Source organism: Bos taurus, chromosome 8 (assembly GCF_002263795.3).
Source record: "Bos taurus isolate L1 Dominette 01449 registration number 42190680 breed Hereford chromosome 8, ARS-UCD2.0, whole genome shotgun sequence".
Classification (NCBI taxonomy): Eukaryota; Metazoa; Chordata; class Mammalia; order Artiodactyla; family Bovidae; genus Bos; species Bos taurus.
Genome location: NC_037335.1, coordinates 10,651,916 through 10,670,278, shown reverse-complemented (window position 1 = coordinate 10,670,278; position 18,363 = coordinate 10,651,916). Strand labels below are relative to the sequence as shown.

Below are 18,363 nucleotides of genomic sequence, written 5' to 3'. Positions count from 1 at the left end.
CATGCACCTCAACTGCATGGATTGGAGGTGCATCTCAACCCATGCACCCACACGTGGGTGGAGGCACCCACGTGTGCCTCAACTGGAGAGCCAGCGCACCAAAAACTATAGAGCCCACGTGCCCTGGAGCCCGCGCACCACAGCGAAGATTCTGTGTGTCACAACTGAGTCCCAACACAGTCGATCAGTTCATAAAGAAATAAGCCCAGGTGAGATCTAACAGATTAGTTTTTATGAAGCAAATGCCAACTGGCAGGGTACTGAAAGAAAGGCTGGTGAGATGATGGGTATAAACTTTGAGAAATTTGAGAGTCTAAGGAAGGAAAGAGTAAGAGCTGATAGAGCCAAGATGAAGTTCTTTTCTGTCCAGAAATAAAAACAGGTTTCAGGAATAGGTGTGTGTTGAGTTGGACCTTAAAGACTGCTTCACTTTAATAGGAGTTAGACATGATGGAGGGTTGTGATTGGAGATGGAAGTAAAGGGAAATCAGGGAGACACATGGGTCAGCATCTTGGAAACAACCAAGAAGAGCTCCAGGCTAAGGAAGACAGATGCTTCCCTTAAGGGAATTTGTTGTTGTTATTTAGTCGATACGTCATGTCTGACTCTTTGTGACCCCATAGACTGTAGCCCCTCCAGGCTTCTCTGTCCATGAAATTTCTCAGGCAAGAATACTGGAGTGGGTTGCCATTTCCTTCTCCAGGGAATATTCCCAACCCAGGAATCGAACCCACATCTCCTGCATTGGCAACTAGATTCTTTACCACTGAGCCACCAGGGAAGCCCCTTTAAGGTAATAGAGATCTCCAAAATATTTTTGTGCGCAGGAAGAGTCTGATGGATATCAGGCTTGAGAAAGAGCAATGTGAATACGATGCAGTCTTGTTGGGGAAGGCTTGAGCCAGAAACGCTGGTAGGGCTGCTGCAGTAATAAGGCTGTGCTGGAGGGGTACCTTGGGGATGGAGTCTCTCGGAGATCAGAGAAGCTTTCTGAAGAAAATGATGTGGAAGCTGAGACTCACAGGAAGAGTCTGAGTTCATCAGGTGGGGAAGAGGAAGACTCTTTCAGGCTGCTGAGACTCACAGGAAGAGTCTGAGTTCGTCAGGTGGGGAAGAGGAAGACTGTTTCAGGCTGAAAGAAAAGTACAGGCAAGCTCCTGAGAGCGGAAGCACATCATGGCACGTTTAGGGATTTTGGGCTGATTTTGTTTGGTGGAGTGTGGAGTGTGAGGTGGGAGCATGGTTAGAGGTGAGGCTGAAAGGGTCAGCAGAGGGACCGAGCCTTCGAAGTTGGCCCAGTGGGCTTAGACTTTAATCCAAGGCCAGCTAAGTCTGCATTTTATGTATTCATTTATTTATTTTTGGCCACGCCACATGGCATGTGGGATCTTAAGTTCCCCTACCAGGGATCGAACCCCTGCCCCCTGCAGAGGAAACTGGAAGTCTTAAACCACCGGACCCCAGGGAAGTCCCCATATCCGCATTTTAGAAACATCGCTTTTTAGGGATCACAGTATGAGGGTAAACTAAGAAGAAGGAAGGAAGGCCAGTTCAGAAGCTGTTGCAGGAATTCAAGCAGGAGGTGATGTCCTGAAAAGCAGTGTATGGTGACCGAATGGGAATGAGGGTGAGAAAGAATGGGAAGGAGGGAGGCTGGGAGGCAAGATGAGTTTCACTGTGGAAGACTAGGCTTTAGACCCTTACGTGCTGGTGCAGCAACCAGTTGAAGGTTTGCTTTAGAGCCAGGCTGTCAAGCAGAACATTCCACAGTGACTGAAATGTTCAGAACCCACATTGTCCACTGTGGTAGCACAGCCAAGGAACTGAATTACTGATTTGGATCAGTTTCAAGATAAACTTGAATAACCATGTGTGCCTCGTGACTGTTGTACAGCGCAGCAGTAGAGTATTGGGTATTTGGGTGTGGTGTCAGAAGAGAGGCCTGACCCAGCCATGGAAATTGAGAAGTCGTTAGCAAAAAGAGATCAGAGAGTGAAGCCATGGAAATGAATAGGAACCTTCAGAGAGTGGGCTGGGGTCCACAGTTTCTAGGAGCTTTTGGTGGTGAATGGGAAGGTCTTTCTGGTGAGAGCTCTGTGGGCTTCAGTTTTTAATAGCCCCAAACTATTAATAGGGCTTGCGTCTTACTTGAATGTAGTGCTAGAATGTTAAGCTGACTTATCCAGCTGGCCCCAGATGATTATACTTTGTCACTCAATTATTCTCTCTTCTTAATAATACTTTTTTAAGGACCTGCCTGCCCACCAGAGTGAAATGTACTTTGCATATTGATGAATCTTTCTGTCTGTGTCTGCCCCCCTTTCCCTTTCTCCCTTTCTTTCTCCCAATGAAATTATTTGTAATAAATATTTTTAAAAGAAAGGCCATAACAAGATCCTATTCCTGTAAGGCTCTGATCTCACTATTCTTGTTTTTAACCTAGGTATTTATATTAGCAGACTTATTTTGGCCCATAATGCTAAACCAGGTAATTTTAGTGTATATTAATTCTTCTTCCCTGGTGGCTCAGTCGGTGAAGAATCCACCTGCAATGCAGAAGACCCAGGCTTAGTCCCTGGATTGAGAAGATCCCCTGGAGAAGGAAATGACAACTCACTCCAGTATTCTTAGCTGGAGAATCCCCTCGGATAGAGGAGCCTAGCGGGCTATAGTCCGTGGGCTCACAAGAGTAGGACACAACGAAGCAACTAAACCACCACCATATTAATTCTTGTGACCTCAGTCACTTGCTGTCAGAACTTTGAGGAGGTGCATAAGGAATTTCTGAGAAATATCTTAGAATTAAAATTATTTTTCTCCAGGCCTTCTTAGAAGCAGAGATGTAAAGATGACTTTCTAAGATTTCCTCTTCCCCAACCATATTCCTCATTCCAGAGCTACTGCTACCTGTGTCAGACATTGTTTCGCTCTGTTGCTGCTGCTCACCTTCTTGCCCATTTATTTGTGTAACAGGTAGTGAATTTTCTTTCCTCAGGGGCCACACTGTGAAGGCAGTGTGCGAGTCCTTCCACCTGGCCAAAGATTCTGGCTTCAAAGTGGTGGCTCACATGATGCCTGATCTGCCGAACGTGGGGCTGGAGAGAGACATTGAACAGTTCACAGTAAGTGTTGACCCAAACCAGGCTGCCATGAGAATGCCTGTGCGTCCTGCTGCTACCCACTCTTCTTTTTTTCTCTTTTTTTGTTTAACTTTTTATTTTGTGTTGGCGTATAGCCGATTAACAATGTTGAGATAGTTTCAGGTGGATAGCGCAGGGACTCAGCCATACGTATACATGTATCCAGTAAGTATAATTCTTCCATCTTTTGGGAATTGTGTGTTTTTGTTCTCTGACTGATTCCTCCACTGGATATGAATATTTTTAATGTTAATTATATGAACTTTCTAGGCAATTTGTTAAAAATATTTTCCCCACACTATTAATATTTTTCTTGGTCTTTTACTTTTTTTTCTGTTGTCAAGCTTTCCTGTTTACTTATTTATTTAGTGATTTCTTAAGATGCTTCTAAGCTTAGAACTGCCTTTCTCTTTCAGGATTTCCCTGAACAGGGAAAGAAACTATTCTGTTTTCTTCTAGCCTTTCTGTTCTTTGAATTTTAATACCTAACTCTGGGGTTTGTTTGCTTTTTTAAAAGATAATTTATTAATGTATTTTTGGTCGTGCTGGGTGTTCATTGCTGCACTCAGGCTTTCTCTGGTTGTGGCGAGGGGGGCTCCTCTTGGTTGTGATGCACGGGCTCTCATCGTGACAGCCTCTCGTGTCGTGGAGCTCGGCTCTATAGGCTTCAGCGGTTGCATCTCACAAGCTTGAGAGCTTGGGCTCAGGAGTTGAGGTGCCCAGTCTCCAGTTGCCTGCAGTGTGTGAAATCTCTGACCAGGGATCAGACCGTGTCCCTTGCATTGGCAGGTGGGTTCTTATCCACTGTACCCCCAGGAAATCCTGTTCATTTGTTTTCACTGTATCACATGTTAGCTTGATCCATGTTAGCTTGGTCTTGGGAAATGAGATTGGTCAGAACTCTTCCTTCCTTCAGATTCTCAAATAGGAAAGTGGCTTAGGGATATCCTTTTATAGAAGAGGATGAAAATGTTTATCAAGTTATTTCATCAGCAAAAAAGACTTTTATGCTCTGTTATTAGAACAGTGGAATTCATCATAACATTCTTTCTTTCTTTTAGAAAGTTTATTTTTATTATTTCCAAGCAAATGAAATACAACTAAAAGTCTGTTTTATAAGACAGCATTAATTCACAGATGTTCACAAATGTTACAAATTCCCTCATATTGACTATGTAATAGATTTTGAGTCATAGCTTCCTCTCAGTAGTATTAGCTGGGTACTCAGACTATAAGCCTAAAAGGCACCTGAAACACACATTTCTTTAGCACAGCTTCTGGGTGGGCCAGTGGTATAGCCAGAGTTCATAACTTTAAGTGCCCTTGGGGAAAAAAAAATGTAATAGCAAATAACTGAGTCTCACAATTTATTTTCTTAGTGTCTTTAAAGAATAGTTCAGAAATAACATTGCAAAGACAGCCCTCCATGTAAACAGATTTATCTTCTTGTTTACAATCTTTTCAAAGAAACCCACAGGGAATATGAGTAGACTGTATGCCTTTTCTAACTTCATCCCAGCAAATGAATAACACAATAGAGCCAAAATGAGAAAAATCAGATTTCTCTCTAGAAAAAAATCCTCTGAAAAATCAACCTATAGATTATCGTAAATATTTTTACAAATCAATTTTTTTAAAAAGACACCCTAATAGAATGGGGGAAAAAAATCTTGAACAAGCACTTCACAAATAAGATGTTCAGCTACTCAATACCTGTTCAAAAGTTCTCTAAGTCATTTATCTTCAAAGAAATGAAATTTAAAACTACAGTGCACAGCTACTGTATACTCATCAGGGTAGTGAAAATGAAAAAAGACAATATCAAGTGTTGATAAGAGTGTGAAGCAACTGGAACTCTCATTCACTGTTAGTGGGAATATAAATTGGTACATCAGATTAGAAAGCTGTTCGATAGTATCTGCACTTATGATTTGTGTACTTTTCCATACTAAGATATATTTCAATAAAAGGTTTACTAATTAAAAAACAAACAAACTAGGTTTTGTCTAGGAAATCTTGTTTTCTAGAGATTTTCTGAACTAGTAGGCAGCATGTTATTGGCACCCACTCCAGTCCTCTTGCCTGGAGAATCCCACAGACGGAGGAGCCTGGTGGGCTGCAGTCCATGGGGTCGCTAGGAGTCAGAGACGACTGAGTGACTGCACTTTCACTTTTCACTTTCATGCATTGGAGAAGGAAATGGCAACCCACTTCAGTGTTCTTGCCTGGAGAATCCCAGGGACGGGGGAGCCTGGTGGGCTGCCGTCTGTGGGGTCGCACAGAGTCGAACATGACTGAAGTGACTTAGCAGTAGCAGGCAGCATATTTTACACTTTAAAAACTTTTTTCTCGTCTACTTTTATTGTCACGTTAGCAGCCCACAGATAGTTCCCTTAACATGTTTTATTCATTGGAAGCATTGCTAAGTAAGGGGTCTACTTGTAATAATTGTAGAAGTCTATAAAATGTTATCACTCTGGAGGACAAGGCAGCCTTGCCTGGGACACCCATAAAGCATCTACAGCCACTGAGGTATTGCAGCCGTAGTATCTCTAGGGCTGTGTGCTGTGCACCTTAGTTATAAATTGGCTTTGCTCTCACACCTTGTTACTTAGGTTAATTCTGAGTCACTAAGAGCAGAAGTGGTCATTTGCATCCGTTCATTGTAGATTCACACTCTTATCTAGTGATAGGTGCAGAGCTGGTCAAAGCTGTGTGTGATCAATAGCATTTACTTATATTGTCCAGTAACTCAAATTTCCTTTTGGAATGAAATTTTCTTTTTCCTTATAAAGCTGAAAATCCTGGTTGTGATGGAGAATGTTTAACATCTTAGGACTTTATCTTCCGAGCATTAACTTCACCCTTTCCACCTGTCCTCAGATAAGACTACAAAATGTTGTATCATTTATTACTCATAATGACTTTTTGCTGTTTTGGTCTTTTATTCTTTTAAAATTAGACTGCTTTTGGATATGCAAGCTCAGGGTGCTGAAAATGCTTAGCATTTCAGCTAAGTGTAGCTAAAAAAGTGTTGGTTTCTCTTGAGGAAAAATTATCTCCAGAACCTTCTGTCAATCATGGGAAGTCTTTCAAAGTCCATCCATGTTTGCCCACCTTTTTGACTCTCAGGAGTTGCCCGCACCCCCACTGAGCTTTTTTCCCAAAAACCAAGTGATCAAGTTATAGTTTGGCAGGTCCTCCGCTGCCAACACAGACACACACATACACACAGTCTGCCCTCAAACATTGTGATGTACTTGCTAATCTCCCAATCCAAAGGCTACTTCTCTGCTGACATTTTATCCAACCTTAGCATTTGTTGTTGTTAGAGACTATCTCCAGGGATTTCCCTGGTGGTCCAGTGGTTAAGAATCCACCTCCCGGTGCAAGGAATGCAAGTTAGATCCCTGGTCGGGGAAGGTAGATCCCACGGGACTATCTCCAGTCTTAAATTCTCACTTCCCTGGCTTTTGTGACTCTGCTGCCTCCTGCTTCCCTTTTTACCTCTAGGACTATTTCTTTTCTGCTAGATCTTCTTTTTCTCCTCACTGCATAAATGTGGCTTCTGTCTCTTGCTCTTCTGTCTATATATGTGTCTTTCTTCTGTTGTCCTGATTTTACCACTTACACTTCGACGAATCTCATTTTCTCTGCAGTCTTAAGCCTCAGCTCTTAAGTCCAATTGCTGAACACTCTTCAACAGGCACCAGAGGCCTTACCCGCACTTCAGACGTAATGTATCCAATATGGACATACTTCTCCATTCCCCAGTGGTCTCCTCCTCTTCCGTTTCCTGTACTATTTGTGGCTCCGCCATCCACATACTCTCCCAAGCTAGACATTTAGGAATCATTCAGGAGGAAGTAGAAAATATTTGGACTCCAGAGCCAGACTGGGGTGAGCTTGAATCCTGGCCCCGCCACTTGGTAGCAAACTGTTTGAACTTCTTTGTTCCTCAGTTTCCTCATCTTTAAAATGGGGTGGCTGTGAAGATGGGCAGAGATAATGCATAGTTAGAAAAATGCCTGGCCCAGAGCGAGTACTCATACATCTTTGCTGCTGCTGCTCCTCTTACTGTTCCCTGGACTCTGGGGCTGATCCAACAGGAGGTCCTGTCTGTTACTCCCTCTGAATATCTTTTAAAGCCGTCCCCTCCTCTTCACCCCCACCACCACAGCTTCATGTTTTCGTCAACTCCCTGCAAAGGCAGACAGCTTCTTATCTAAGTCACAGGGCCACCAGCCATATTCCCATCTAATGTATCATTCACATCACCAGCAGAATGATGTTTATTAATTTTTAAGTTTATAAAATAAGTGGAATTAATAAGCTGTTATTAAATAGTACTTGAGAATCCAGTACCTCCTAAGGGGGTCATATCGAAATGCAGTGGTCCTCTGCCACTTTCAACTGTTGTAGCCTAGTGGTGGGGGCGGGACTTCTAATATTTACCACTATGTTTTCTTCTTCCGTGTTTGGATTGCTTTTTCCTGAGCATCAGTAGAGAGAAAGTCGCTCGGTTGTGTCTGACTCTTTGCGACCCCATGGTCTATAGCACACCATGCTTCCCTGTCCATCACCAACTCCTGGAGCTTGCTCAAACTCATGTCCACTGAGTCGGTGATGCCATCCAACCATCTCATCCTCTGTCATCCCCTTCTCCTCCTGCCCTCAGTCTTTCCCAGCATCAGGGTCTTTTCCAATGAATTCGCACCTCACATCAGGTGGCCAAAGTATTGGAGCTTCAGCTTTAGCATCAGACCTTCCAGGTGGTCCAAGTATTGAAGCTTCAGCTTCAGCATCAGTGCTTCCAGTGAATATTCCTTTAGGATTGACCAGTTTGATCCCCTTGCTGTCCATGGGACTCTCGGGTGTCTTCTCCAGCACCACAGTTCAAAAGCATCTCCTGTGTCTCCTGCATTGCAGATGGATTCTTTACTCACCGAGCCATTGGGGAAGCCAATATATCATACTTACGTTCTTTTCTTAAGTAACTTTTTGTTTTTCTTCCAGTTAACTATAAAATCATCTCTTTTTTTTTTCTTGCTTATTAGTTCTCCAAGTTCTGTAACCTTCAAATGTGCCTGTTCAGTGTTAAAGCCCCTCTGTCACTGGCCAACCCTGTCAGATACTCTAAGTTCCATTTTTAGACTCAAAATATAACTCTTGGACATTTAATCTTCCAGCTCCAACCTGGACTGGCAATTCTCTGTCTGGTTCACAGGTGTCTTCCTTAGGGCTCCTCTTCTGACTCTCTACAGTCAGAACCTTTGTTTTGGAAACCAAATTAATCTTTTTATTAGTTTATTCCTTTACTTTTATTGGTTTACTTGGGCTTCCCTGATGGCTCAGATGATAAAGAATCTGCCTGTAATGCGGGAGACCCGGGTTTGATCCCTGGGTTGGGAAGATCCCCTGGAGGAGAAAATGGCAACCCTCTCCAGTATTCTTGCCTGAAGAATCCCCATGGACAGAGGAGCCTGGAGGGCTATAGTTCATGGGGTTGCAAAGAGGCAGACACAACTAACACTAACACTTCACACTTCAACACTTCCTTTACTAAAACACATGCTTCAGCAGCTTCCTAAGAAAGGATTTATCATGGAAAGCATACCTTTTACATGTGCAAGAATGTCTCTTCTGTCTTCCACCTTCACACTTAACAGAATCCTATAAAGCCATTTTCCCTCCTTTTTTTCTTTTTTAAAACATTATGCCGTTGTCTTGTAGCTCTTCTAGTGCTGCTAAGAAGCATATTGTCATTCTTATTCCTAATACTGTATTCCTTATTCCTTAAAAACTACTATATATATAACCTGGGTTTTTTCACTCTGGAGAAAGTGATGTATCACAGTGGTGTATCTTAAGAGAGTTTTTTTTAATTAATCATGCTATATTTTGATCAACTCTTCTGAGAAATTTCTTTGTACTATGGGATACTTTTTCCTGTTTCATTTTCTGTGTTCTGTTTCTAAAACTCATATTAGAAATGTTGGATCTCCCAGGTTGATTATCTGATATTCTTATCTTTTCTGCTTTTGTCTTTTTTTTCCTGCTTTCTTATTATTTTCTCACTTTATCTTTCAACTTTTCTATTAGATGTTTTTGTTATAGTTTTAATTTCCAAGAGTTCTTTCTTACATTCAGTTCTCTAGCATCCTCTTGTTTTGTGTGTGTGTGTGTGTGTGTGTGCGCGTGCGCGCTCAATCATGTCCAACTCTTTGTGGCCCCCTGGACTGCAGCACTCCAGGCTCCTCTGTTCATGGAATTTTCCAGGCAAAAGTACTGGAGTGAGTTTTCATTTCCTTCTCTAGGGGATCTTCCTGACCCAGGGATCAAACAAACCCACGTCTCTTGCATCTCCTACATTGGCAAGTTCTTTGCCACCTAGGAAGCCCTTTATGGATGTACTAGATCTTCTCTCTCTAAAGGAATTACAGTTTGTTTTTTTAAGGTTTATTTTTCCTTCATGCAATGCCTCTGTTTGCTCCAAGTTCCTCTGTTTCTTTTTGTTTGGTCTGCCTTTCCTGTTTTAGACTTCCCCCCAAGTATCTGGTAATCGTTAGCCAAATGGTCATGCCTTAAAGATGAGGAGCTGAAAAACCAGATCACAAACTCTTTGTGGCTTGTTGATGGTATACCTCACAGTAATCAGCCTTCCTTTCTTTAGGGGATTCCCAAATGTCAGTACCCTGAACTCTTATTTAGGACCATTTATTTAATCCAGAGACAAACTCTCCAGCTTGCTCTTGGGGGCTGTGGGGAATATGTGTCTAGGTCACAGCAAACTGGTTACTGGTGTCCAGGGAGCAGGGTGGGGCCCACCATTTACCATGCTGGCTTTCACTTAATCTCCTTGTTTTCAAGCTCTGATCCTCACTCACATCTTCCTTTGCACCTGCCATCTCAGAGTCCAGCAGCTTTCTAGTTTCTCCAGGGAACAAACGGGCACCTTAAAAATGTCACCTTCTACAGGTGACTGCCTGTAGAAGGACTCAGAACTTAGGGGAATTAGAGATAAATCTGTGAAAAGACTTTGATCCAGTGCCATCTTCCCTCCTGCCTGATGCGTGTGGTTTCTGATGTACGTGCCTTCCTGGGACTCTCGTGTGGCTGAGCTGCCCTTTCCTCCGTACCCTCCTTTGCAGATGGTTTGTTTGCAGTTTTCTTCATTTGCAGTCATTTCCCAGTCTTCCATTTTCTGTCTTCCAGAAATTACTGCCATCACTTACTCCTCCTCCTCTCTCGTCTGATGTTCCCTTTGTTCCTCCGAGTTTATGCTTTAAAAAAAATTATTTCCTGTTATTTTAGTGTGATTTTGGAAGGAAAGGAAAGAAACACATATTTCAATTCTCTGTGTTTACCAGAAATCCTGCGCCAATTCCATCTATCATCATTCTTATGAAAGGATTATATCAGCCCTTATATCTCCTAAATTTATTATGCAAGTAGCCAGAAGTACTTTGCTGAAATCCTATGTTCCCCGTATGGATGCAGACTAGGTGGAGAGTGACTTGCATACATACTTTTTGTGGATGGCTATAGAATATTTATTAAAGACTGGATGACTCTTTAAAATAGAAATGTTACAGGGAAAATTACACGCAGTTACAGCAGACTGTCCCTCAGAGCCAATGGTGCACAAAGATTACAGCATTTAAGATGATAATAGGAATCAATGAGAGAGATCGAAAACTCAGTAGTTATATCTCTTTGGAAAGCAAGTTACACAATGGGAAGCTCTGGAGTAATAACAGCACAAGATAGAAAGCATTTACTCCATTCACAAGATACAGTACTCTGGCCATTTAGACACTAATGCCAGGTCGGGGTGAGAGGGAACTATATGAATCCACTTTAATTCCTCCATCACATGTCAAGTGGAATCTAGATAAGAGCAGATTTGCAGTGCAAAATCATAGAAAGGAGAAGGCTTGATGTCTCCTTGCTTCATCCCAAGTAAAGAAATAAGCCAGCTGAGGTGATACAATGCAGGAAATGACTGTGTCAAAAGAGATGAATTAGCTGTACTGCTCAGCATCCAGGTGACAAATGGACTGTGTGTGTCTTCTGGGTTAGGAACGGTGCCCGCTGGCCTGAGAGCAACACAGTCATACCCAGGGGTCAGCATACTTTCTCTGCAGAGGGCCACACAGGAAACACTAGGTTTTGCAGCCCAGATAATGATCTATGTCACTTTTAAAAGTCACTTTTAAGTATACTTCATTATTAAAGGAGATTGTGGTCTGGAGGTAAAGGCAGGCATCAGATGAATCTTCAGTGTGATGATGTTAAGAAAGCAATAATACAGAATTCCCCCCCGCCAAAAAAAAAATTTAAGTGAAGCAACTTGTATTTGAAGGTCAGTAAGACCTCGTTGAAGAATTGGCATTCGAGCTGAGACCTAAAGGTGAGCTAGATGAAGAAAACCTGATAAGATTTCCAGGCAGAGGAAATTGCCTTTGCCACGGCAGGAAGGCAAGGTTGGGAGGCTGGCAAGTGATGACCCCGCAGCAGTGGCCAGGAGCTGGGTCAGCCAGGGCTTGGGCACCCAGCACCCAAGTGTCTTGCTCCCGTGAGACTGTAAAAACAGTGAGTTTCTGTTCTGTTTCCCCACGCTTGATGGAAAGTAGTCTAGGGACCAGGCAGGTGTGTGAGAGAAGTCGGCCCAGGGTGGAAACTTCACCGTGGGTAATCTCCATGTAACTAATGGAGCTCATCTTCCCTCTCCACAGGAGTTTTTCGAGAACCCAGCTTTCCGTCCTGACGGTTTGAAACTCTACCCTACCCTGGTGATTCGTGGGACAGGGCTCTATGAGCTGTGGAAGTCAGGAAGATACAAGAGTTATTCCCCCAGCGACCTGATCGAGTTGGTGGCCCGGATCCTGGCCCTCGTGCCCCCGTGGACTCGAGTGTACCGCGTGCAGAGGTAGTGTGTTATCTTTCATGCCCGCAGTCATTACTGACAAGTCTGTCTATCCAGTGTCTAATGAGAACAGTGTCATTGAAAATTGATGGGTTTGAATTTTTTTTCATTACAAATGGGACACCAGGAATGCTGTCTGTAGACAGAGGGTCTGGGAACAAATGGGACATCAGGAATGCTCTCTGTATATAGAGGGGTTGGGGATAAGACAGGTGTCCAAGCTGCTTTGCTAGTGTCATCTGTATCCATGTGTTCATTCCTCCACTCATTCATGAGCCAGGAGATGGGTGGAGGGTGATGGTCAGCAGTGTGGTGTTGGGTTGCAGGAGCCTGTGATCTCAATCAGTGTTTCCTCTTCCGGATCTGCTCCAACCCAGATCCTATACTGAGTGTGAGAGGACGCACTGACCATGTGTGTGTTATCCCTGTTCTAGAGCCCCTGAGAGAGTAGCAACAGGCATTCTTCACTGATATTAATGTAACTATGGAGAAAGAGTGACCTGTTCCTGTTGGCATGAAGGAAATCACCTGAACAGTTTTTCCTAGGATAGAGAATCTGAGATCTCGTTTACAATCATGGTTTTGTTTTTTTTCCCTTGTCCGTGCTGAGGCACACGGAATTTTAGTTCCCTGATCAGGGATCAGAACCATGTCCCCTGCACTGGAACTTTAGTTCAGTGGAGTCGCTCAGTCGTGTCCGACTCTTTGCGACCCCGTGGACTGCAGCACACCAGGCCTCCCTACCCATCACTAACTGCTAGAGCTTGTTCAAACTCATGTCCATTGAGTAGGTGACGCAGTCCAACCATCTCATCCTCTGTCGTCCCCTTCTCCTCCCGCCTTCAATCTTTCCCAGGATCAGGGTCTTTTCCTGTGAGTCAGTTCTTCGCATCAGGTGGCCAAAGTATTGGAGTTTCAGCTTCAACATCAGTCTTTCCAATGAATATTCAGGACTGATTTCCTTTAGGGTGGACTGGCTGGATCTCCTTGTAGTCCAAGGGACTCTCAAGAGTCTTCTCCAACACCACAGTTCAAAAGCATCAATTCTTCGGCACTCAGCTTTCTTTATAGTCCAGCTCCATACATGACTACTGGAAGAACCATAGCCTTGACTAGACAGACCTTTGTTGGCAAAGTAATGTCTCTGCTTTTTAATATGCTGTCTAGATGGGTCATAGCTTTCCTTCCAAGGAGCAAGCATCTTTTAATTTCATGGCTACAGTCACCATCTGCAGTGATTTGGGAGCCCCGAAATATAAAGTCTATCACTCTTTCCATTGTTTCCTCATCTATTTGTCATGAAGTGATGGGACCAGTTGCCATCATCTTAGTTTTCTGAATGTTGAGTTTTAAGCCAGCTTTTTCACTCTCCTCTTTTACTTTCATCAAGAGGCTCTTTAGTTCTTCTTTGCTTTTTGCCATAAGGGTGGTGTCATCTGCATATCTGAAATTATTGATATTTCTCCCGGCAACCTTGATTCCAGCTTGTGCTTCATCCAGCCTGGCATTTTGCATGATGTACTCTACATATAAGTTAAATAAGCTGGATGACAATATATAGCCTTCACATACTCCTTTCCCGATTTGGAAACAGTCTGTTGTTCCATGTCCAGTTCTAACTGTTACTTCTTTTCCTGCATACAGATTTCTCAAGAGGCAGGTAAGGTGGTCTGGTATTCCCATCTCTTTCAGAATTTTCCACAGTTTGTTGTGATCCACGTAGTCAAATCTTTAACATGGTCAATGAAGCAGGAGTAGATGTTTTTCTGAAACTCTCTTGCTTTTTCAATGATCCAGCAAATGTTGGCAATTGATCTCTGGTTCCTCTGCCTTTTCTAAATCCAGCTTGAACATCTGGAAGTTCCCAGTTCATGTACTATTGAAGCCTGGCTTGGAGAATTTTGAGCATTACTTTACTAGCGTGTGAGATGAGTGCAATTGTGCAATAATTTGAACGTTCTTTGGCATTGCCCTTCTTTGGGATTGGAATGAAAATTTACCTTTCCCAGTCCTGTGGCCACTGCTGAGTTTTCCAAAGTTGCTGGCATATTGAGTGCAGCACTTTCACAGCATCATCTTTTAGAATTTGAAATAGCTCAACTGGAATTCCATCACCTCCACTAGCTTTGTTCATAGTGATGCTTCCTAAGGCCCATTTAACTTCACTTTCTAGGATGTCTGGCTCTAGGTGAGTGATCATACCATTGTGCTTATCTGGGTCATGAAGATCTTTTTTGTATATTTCTTCTGTGTATGCTTCTTTATATCTTCTGCTTCTGTTAGGTCCATACCATTTCTGTCCTTTATTGTGCCCATCTTTGCATGAAATGTTCCCTTGGTAGCTCTAATTTTCTTGAAGAGATCTCTAATCTTTCCCCATTCTATTGTTTTCTTCTATTTCTTTGCATTGATCACTGAGGAAGACTGTCTTATCTCTCCTTGCTATTTTGGAACTCTGCATTCAATTGGGTATATCTTTCCTTTTCTCCTTTGCCTTCCACTTCTCTTCTCTACTCAGCTATGTGTAAGGCCTCCTCAGACAACCAGTTTGCCTTTTTGCATTTCTTTTGCTTGGGAATAGTCTTGATCACTGCCTCCAGTACAGTGTCACAAACCTCTGTCCATAGTTCTTCAGGCACTCTGTCTATCAGATCTAATCCCTTAAATCTGTTTGTTACTTCCACTGTATAATCATAAAGGATTTGATTTAAGATCATACCTGAATGGTCCAGTGGTTTTCTCTGTGTTCTTCAATTTAAGTCTGAATTTGGTGATAAGGAGTTCATGAGCTAAAACAGTCAGCTCCCAGTCTTGTTTTTGCTGATTGTATAGAGCTTCTCCATCTTTGGCTGCAACGAATATAATCAGTCTGATTTTGGTATTGCCCATCGGGTGATTTCCATTTGTAGAGTCTTCTCTTGTGTTGTTGGAAGAGAGTATTTGCTATGACCAGTGTGTTCTCTTGCAAAACTCAGTCTTTGCCTTGCTTCATTTTGTATTCCAAGGCCAAATTTGCCTGTTATTCCTGGTGTTTCTTGACTTCCTACTTTTGCATTCCAGTCCCCTATAATGAAAAAGACATCTTTTTTGGGTGTTAGTTCTAAAAGTTCTTGTAGGTCTTCATAGTACCGTTCAACTTCGGCTTCTTCAGCGTTACTGGTTGGGGCATAGACTTGGATTACTGTGATATTGAATGGTTTGTCTTGGAAACGAACAGAGATCATTCTGTTATTTTTGAGATTGCATCCAAGTACTGCATTTCGGACTCTCTTGTTGACTATGAGGGCTACTCCATTTCTTCTAATGGATTCTTGCCCACAGTAGTAGATATAATGATCATCTGAATTAAATTCACCCATTCCAGTCCATTTTAGTTCACTGATTCCTAAAGTGTTGATGTTTACTCTTGCCATCTCCTGTTTGACCACTTCCAATTTACCTTGATTCATGGACCTAACGTTCCAGGTTCCTATGAAATATTTTTCTTTACAGCATCAGATTTTACTTCCATCACCAGTCACATCCACAACTGGGTGTTGTTTTTGCTTTGGCTCCATCTCTTAATTCTTTCTGGAGTTATTTCTCCTTTCTTCTTCAGTAGCATATTGGGCACCTACTGACCTGGGAGTTTATCTTTCAGTGTCCTACCTTTTTGCCTTTTCATACTGCTCATGGGGTTCTTAAGGCAAGAATGCTGAAGTTGTTTGCCATTCCCTTCTCCAGTGGACCACGTTTTGTCAGAACTCTCCACCATGACCGTCCCGTCTTAGGTGGCCCTAGTTTCATTGAGTTAGACAAGGCTGTGGTCTATGTGATCAGTTTGGTTAGTTTTCTGTGATTGTGGTTTTCAGTCTGTCTGCCCTCTGATGAATAAGGATAAAGGCTTTGGAAGCTTCCTGATGGGAGAGACTGACTGAGGGGGAAACTGGATCTTGTTCTGATGGGCCATGCTCAGTAAGTCTTAAATCCAATTTTCTGTTGATGGGTGGAGCTGTGTTCCCTCCCTGTTGTTTGACCTGAGGCCAAACTATGGTGGAGGTAATGAAGATAATGGCGACCTCCTTCAAAAGGTCCCCTGGACGCACTGCTACACTCAGTGCCCCCAACCCTGCAGCAGGCCACGGCCGACCCATGCCTCTGCCAGAGATTCCTGGACTCTTAACGGGCAAGTCTGGGTCAGTCTCTTGTGGTCACTGCTCCTTTCTCCTGGATCCTGGTGTGCACAAGGTTTTGTTTGTGCCCTCCAAGAGTCTGTTTCCCCAGTCCTGTGTAAGTTCTGGCAGCTCTATGGTGGGGTTAATGGTGACCTCCTCTAAGAGGGCTTATGCCACAGCCAGGTCTGCTGCACCCAGAGCCCCTGCCCCTGTGGCAGGCCACTGCTGACCTGTACCTCCACAGGAGACATTCAAACACTCAAAGGCAGGTCTGGCTCAGTCTCTGTGGGGCTTCCTGGTGCACACAAGGTTCTGTTTGTGACCTCTAAGAGTCTGTTTCCCCAGTCCTGTGTAAGTTCTGATGGCTCTATGGTGGGGTTAATGGTGACCTCCTCCAAGAGGGCTTATGCCATACCCAAGTCTGTTGCACCCAGAGCCCCTGCCCCTGCGGCAGGCCACTGCTGACCTGTACCTCCACAGGAGACATTCAAACACTCAAAGGCAGGTCTGGCTCAGTCTCTGTGGGGCCTGCTGGTGCACACAAGTTTTGTTTGAGCCCTTGGACCATCTCTGATGGGTATGGGGTTTGTTTCTAAATGCAGTTTTGCCCCTCCTGCCGTCTTGCTGGGGCTTCTCCTTTGCCCTTGGATGTGGGGTATTATCTCTTTTTGGTGGGATCCAACATTGTCCTGTCAACGGTTGTTCAGCAGCGAGTTGTAATTTTGGAGTTCTTGAAGGAGAAGATGAGCACACGTCCTTCTACTCTGCCATCTTATGGATATACTGTAGTGGAAGAGTGGAGCCCTAACCACCGGACACTCAGGGAAGTTCCACCCCCGCCTTTTTTTTCTAACTAGAAACATAACACTGAAGATAAAGTTAAAGGCCATAAAGTTACCTATTTACTACAATCCTGACAAAGCCATTCCTGCATTTCCTGGTTGTTAAGGCACATTTCCACCACCCTGCTCAAAACCACCCAGATTCTAATATTACCAGTAAAAGACCAAATGGGATTAACAAATGGATGTCCTGTCAGCTGTCCTGTGACTAGTACTCTGCTGAGCACAAAGACTGTGCTACTCATAACATACAGCAGAACTGTCAACTATGGGAAGATCATCAAGGACGTAAAATAATGGATTTGCTTAAAGGTCAAAGGGTGTTTGGGCTTCTTAGGTGACTCAGTGGTAAAGAATCCACCTGCCAATGCAGGAGACACAGGTTTGATCCCTGGTTGGGGAAGATCCTCTGAAGTAGGAAATGGCAGCCTACTCCAGTATCCTTGCCTGGAGAATCCCATGGACAGAGGAGCCTGATGGGCTACAGTCCATGGGGTCGCAAAGAGTCGGACCCGACTGAGCAACTAAACAAGAACAACATCAAAGAATGGTTATACATTTCTGCCACAACATATTGATTTCTTAAATTTTTATAATTGTTGGCCCACCATAAGGACCTAAATTGCTTAATGATCTTTTTTTTTTTTTTTTTAAGTACAGTTAAAAATAAAAAGGAGAAGGACTTCCTTCGTGGTCCAGTGGTTAAGACTCTGTGCTTCCAATGCCAGTCTCCATGCTCCATTATCCTAAGTTTAGTTCCTGATCAGGGAACTAGGATCCTTCATGCTGTATGATGTAACCATAAATAAATAAATACACACCAATTTCTTTTAAAAAAAAATTACTGAGATAGTGATGAGAAAATTCAGTTATCACAATTATTTGCATTCTCCTCCTTCTCTTTCACCTTTCTGGAACAATTCAGTCTAAGAGACATTAGGAGGTACTGAGCCATGCAGGCATCCTCATGGAGATCTAGGGAGCCATGGGACCCAGAGCACGGGGAGGAGGGTGTTCTTGTGAAGGAGTCAGTTGCGGGGTTCAGGCTGGAGCAGCCCAGGTGTGAGGGGGGACATTCTTGCTGATGCCTGCCCTTGGCACCATTTGTCAGCAGGGCAAGGAGAGTGTGTCCAGGGGATCCAGAGATGAGGACAGAAAGAAAGGGTCAGTAACATGCAGGAGGTGGATCTAGTAGGTAGACAATGTTAAGGGTAATGGACCTGGCTTTTTGTTATCTGAAAAGAGAATTTGTCATTGTTGTGCAGTTGCTAAGTAATGTCCAGCTCTTTGTGACCCC

The 18,363-nt window shown here is 43.4% G+C and overlaps 1 protein-coding gene across 2 annotated transcripts in view; it reads left to right on the top strand.

Annotated features, from left to right (window-relative positions):
- The window catches only part of ELP3 (elongator acetyltransferase complex subunit 3), a 142,636-nt gene that overhangs the window by 64,403 nt on the left and 59,870 nt on the right, over positions 1–18,363 (top strand). For both annotated transcript variants that reach the window (XM_059889293.1, NM_001130762.1), the window contains 2 exon segments: positions 2,997–3,123; positions 11,880–12,073. In XM_059889293.1, the coding sequence (XP_059745276.1) occupies positions 2,997–3,123; positions 11,880–12,073 (321 nt within the window).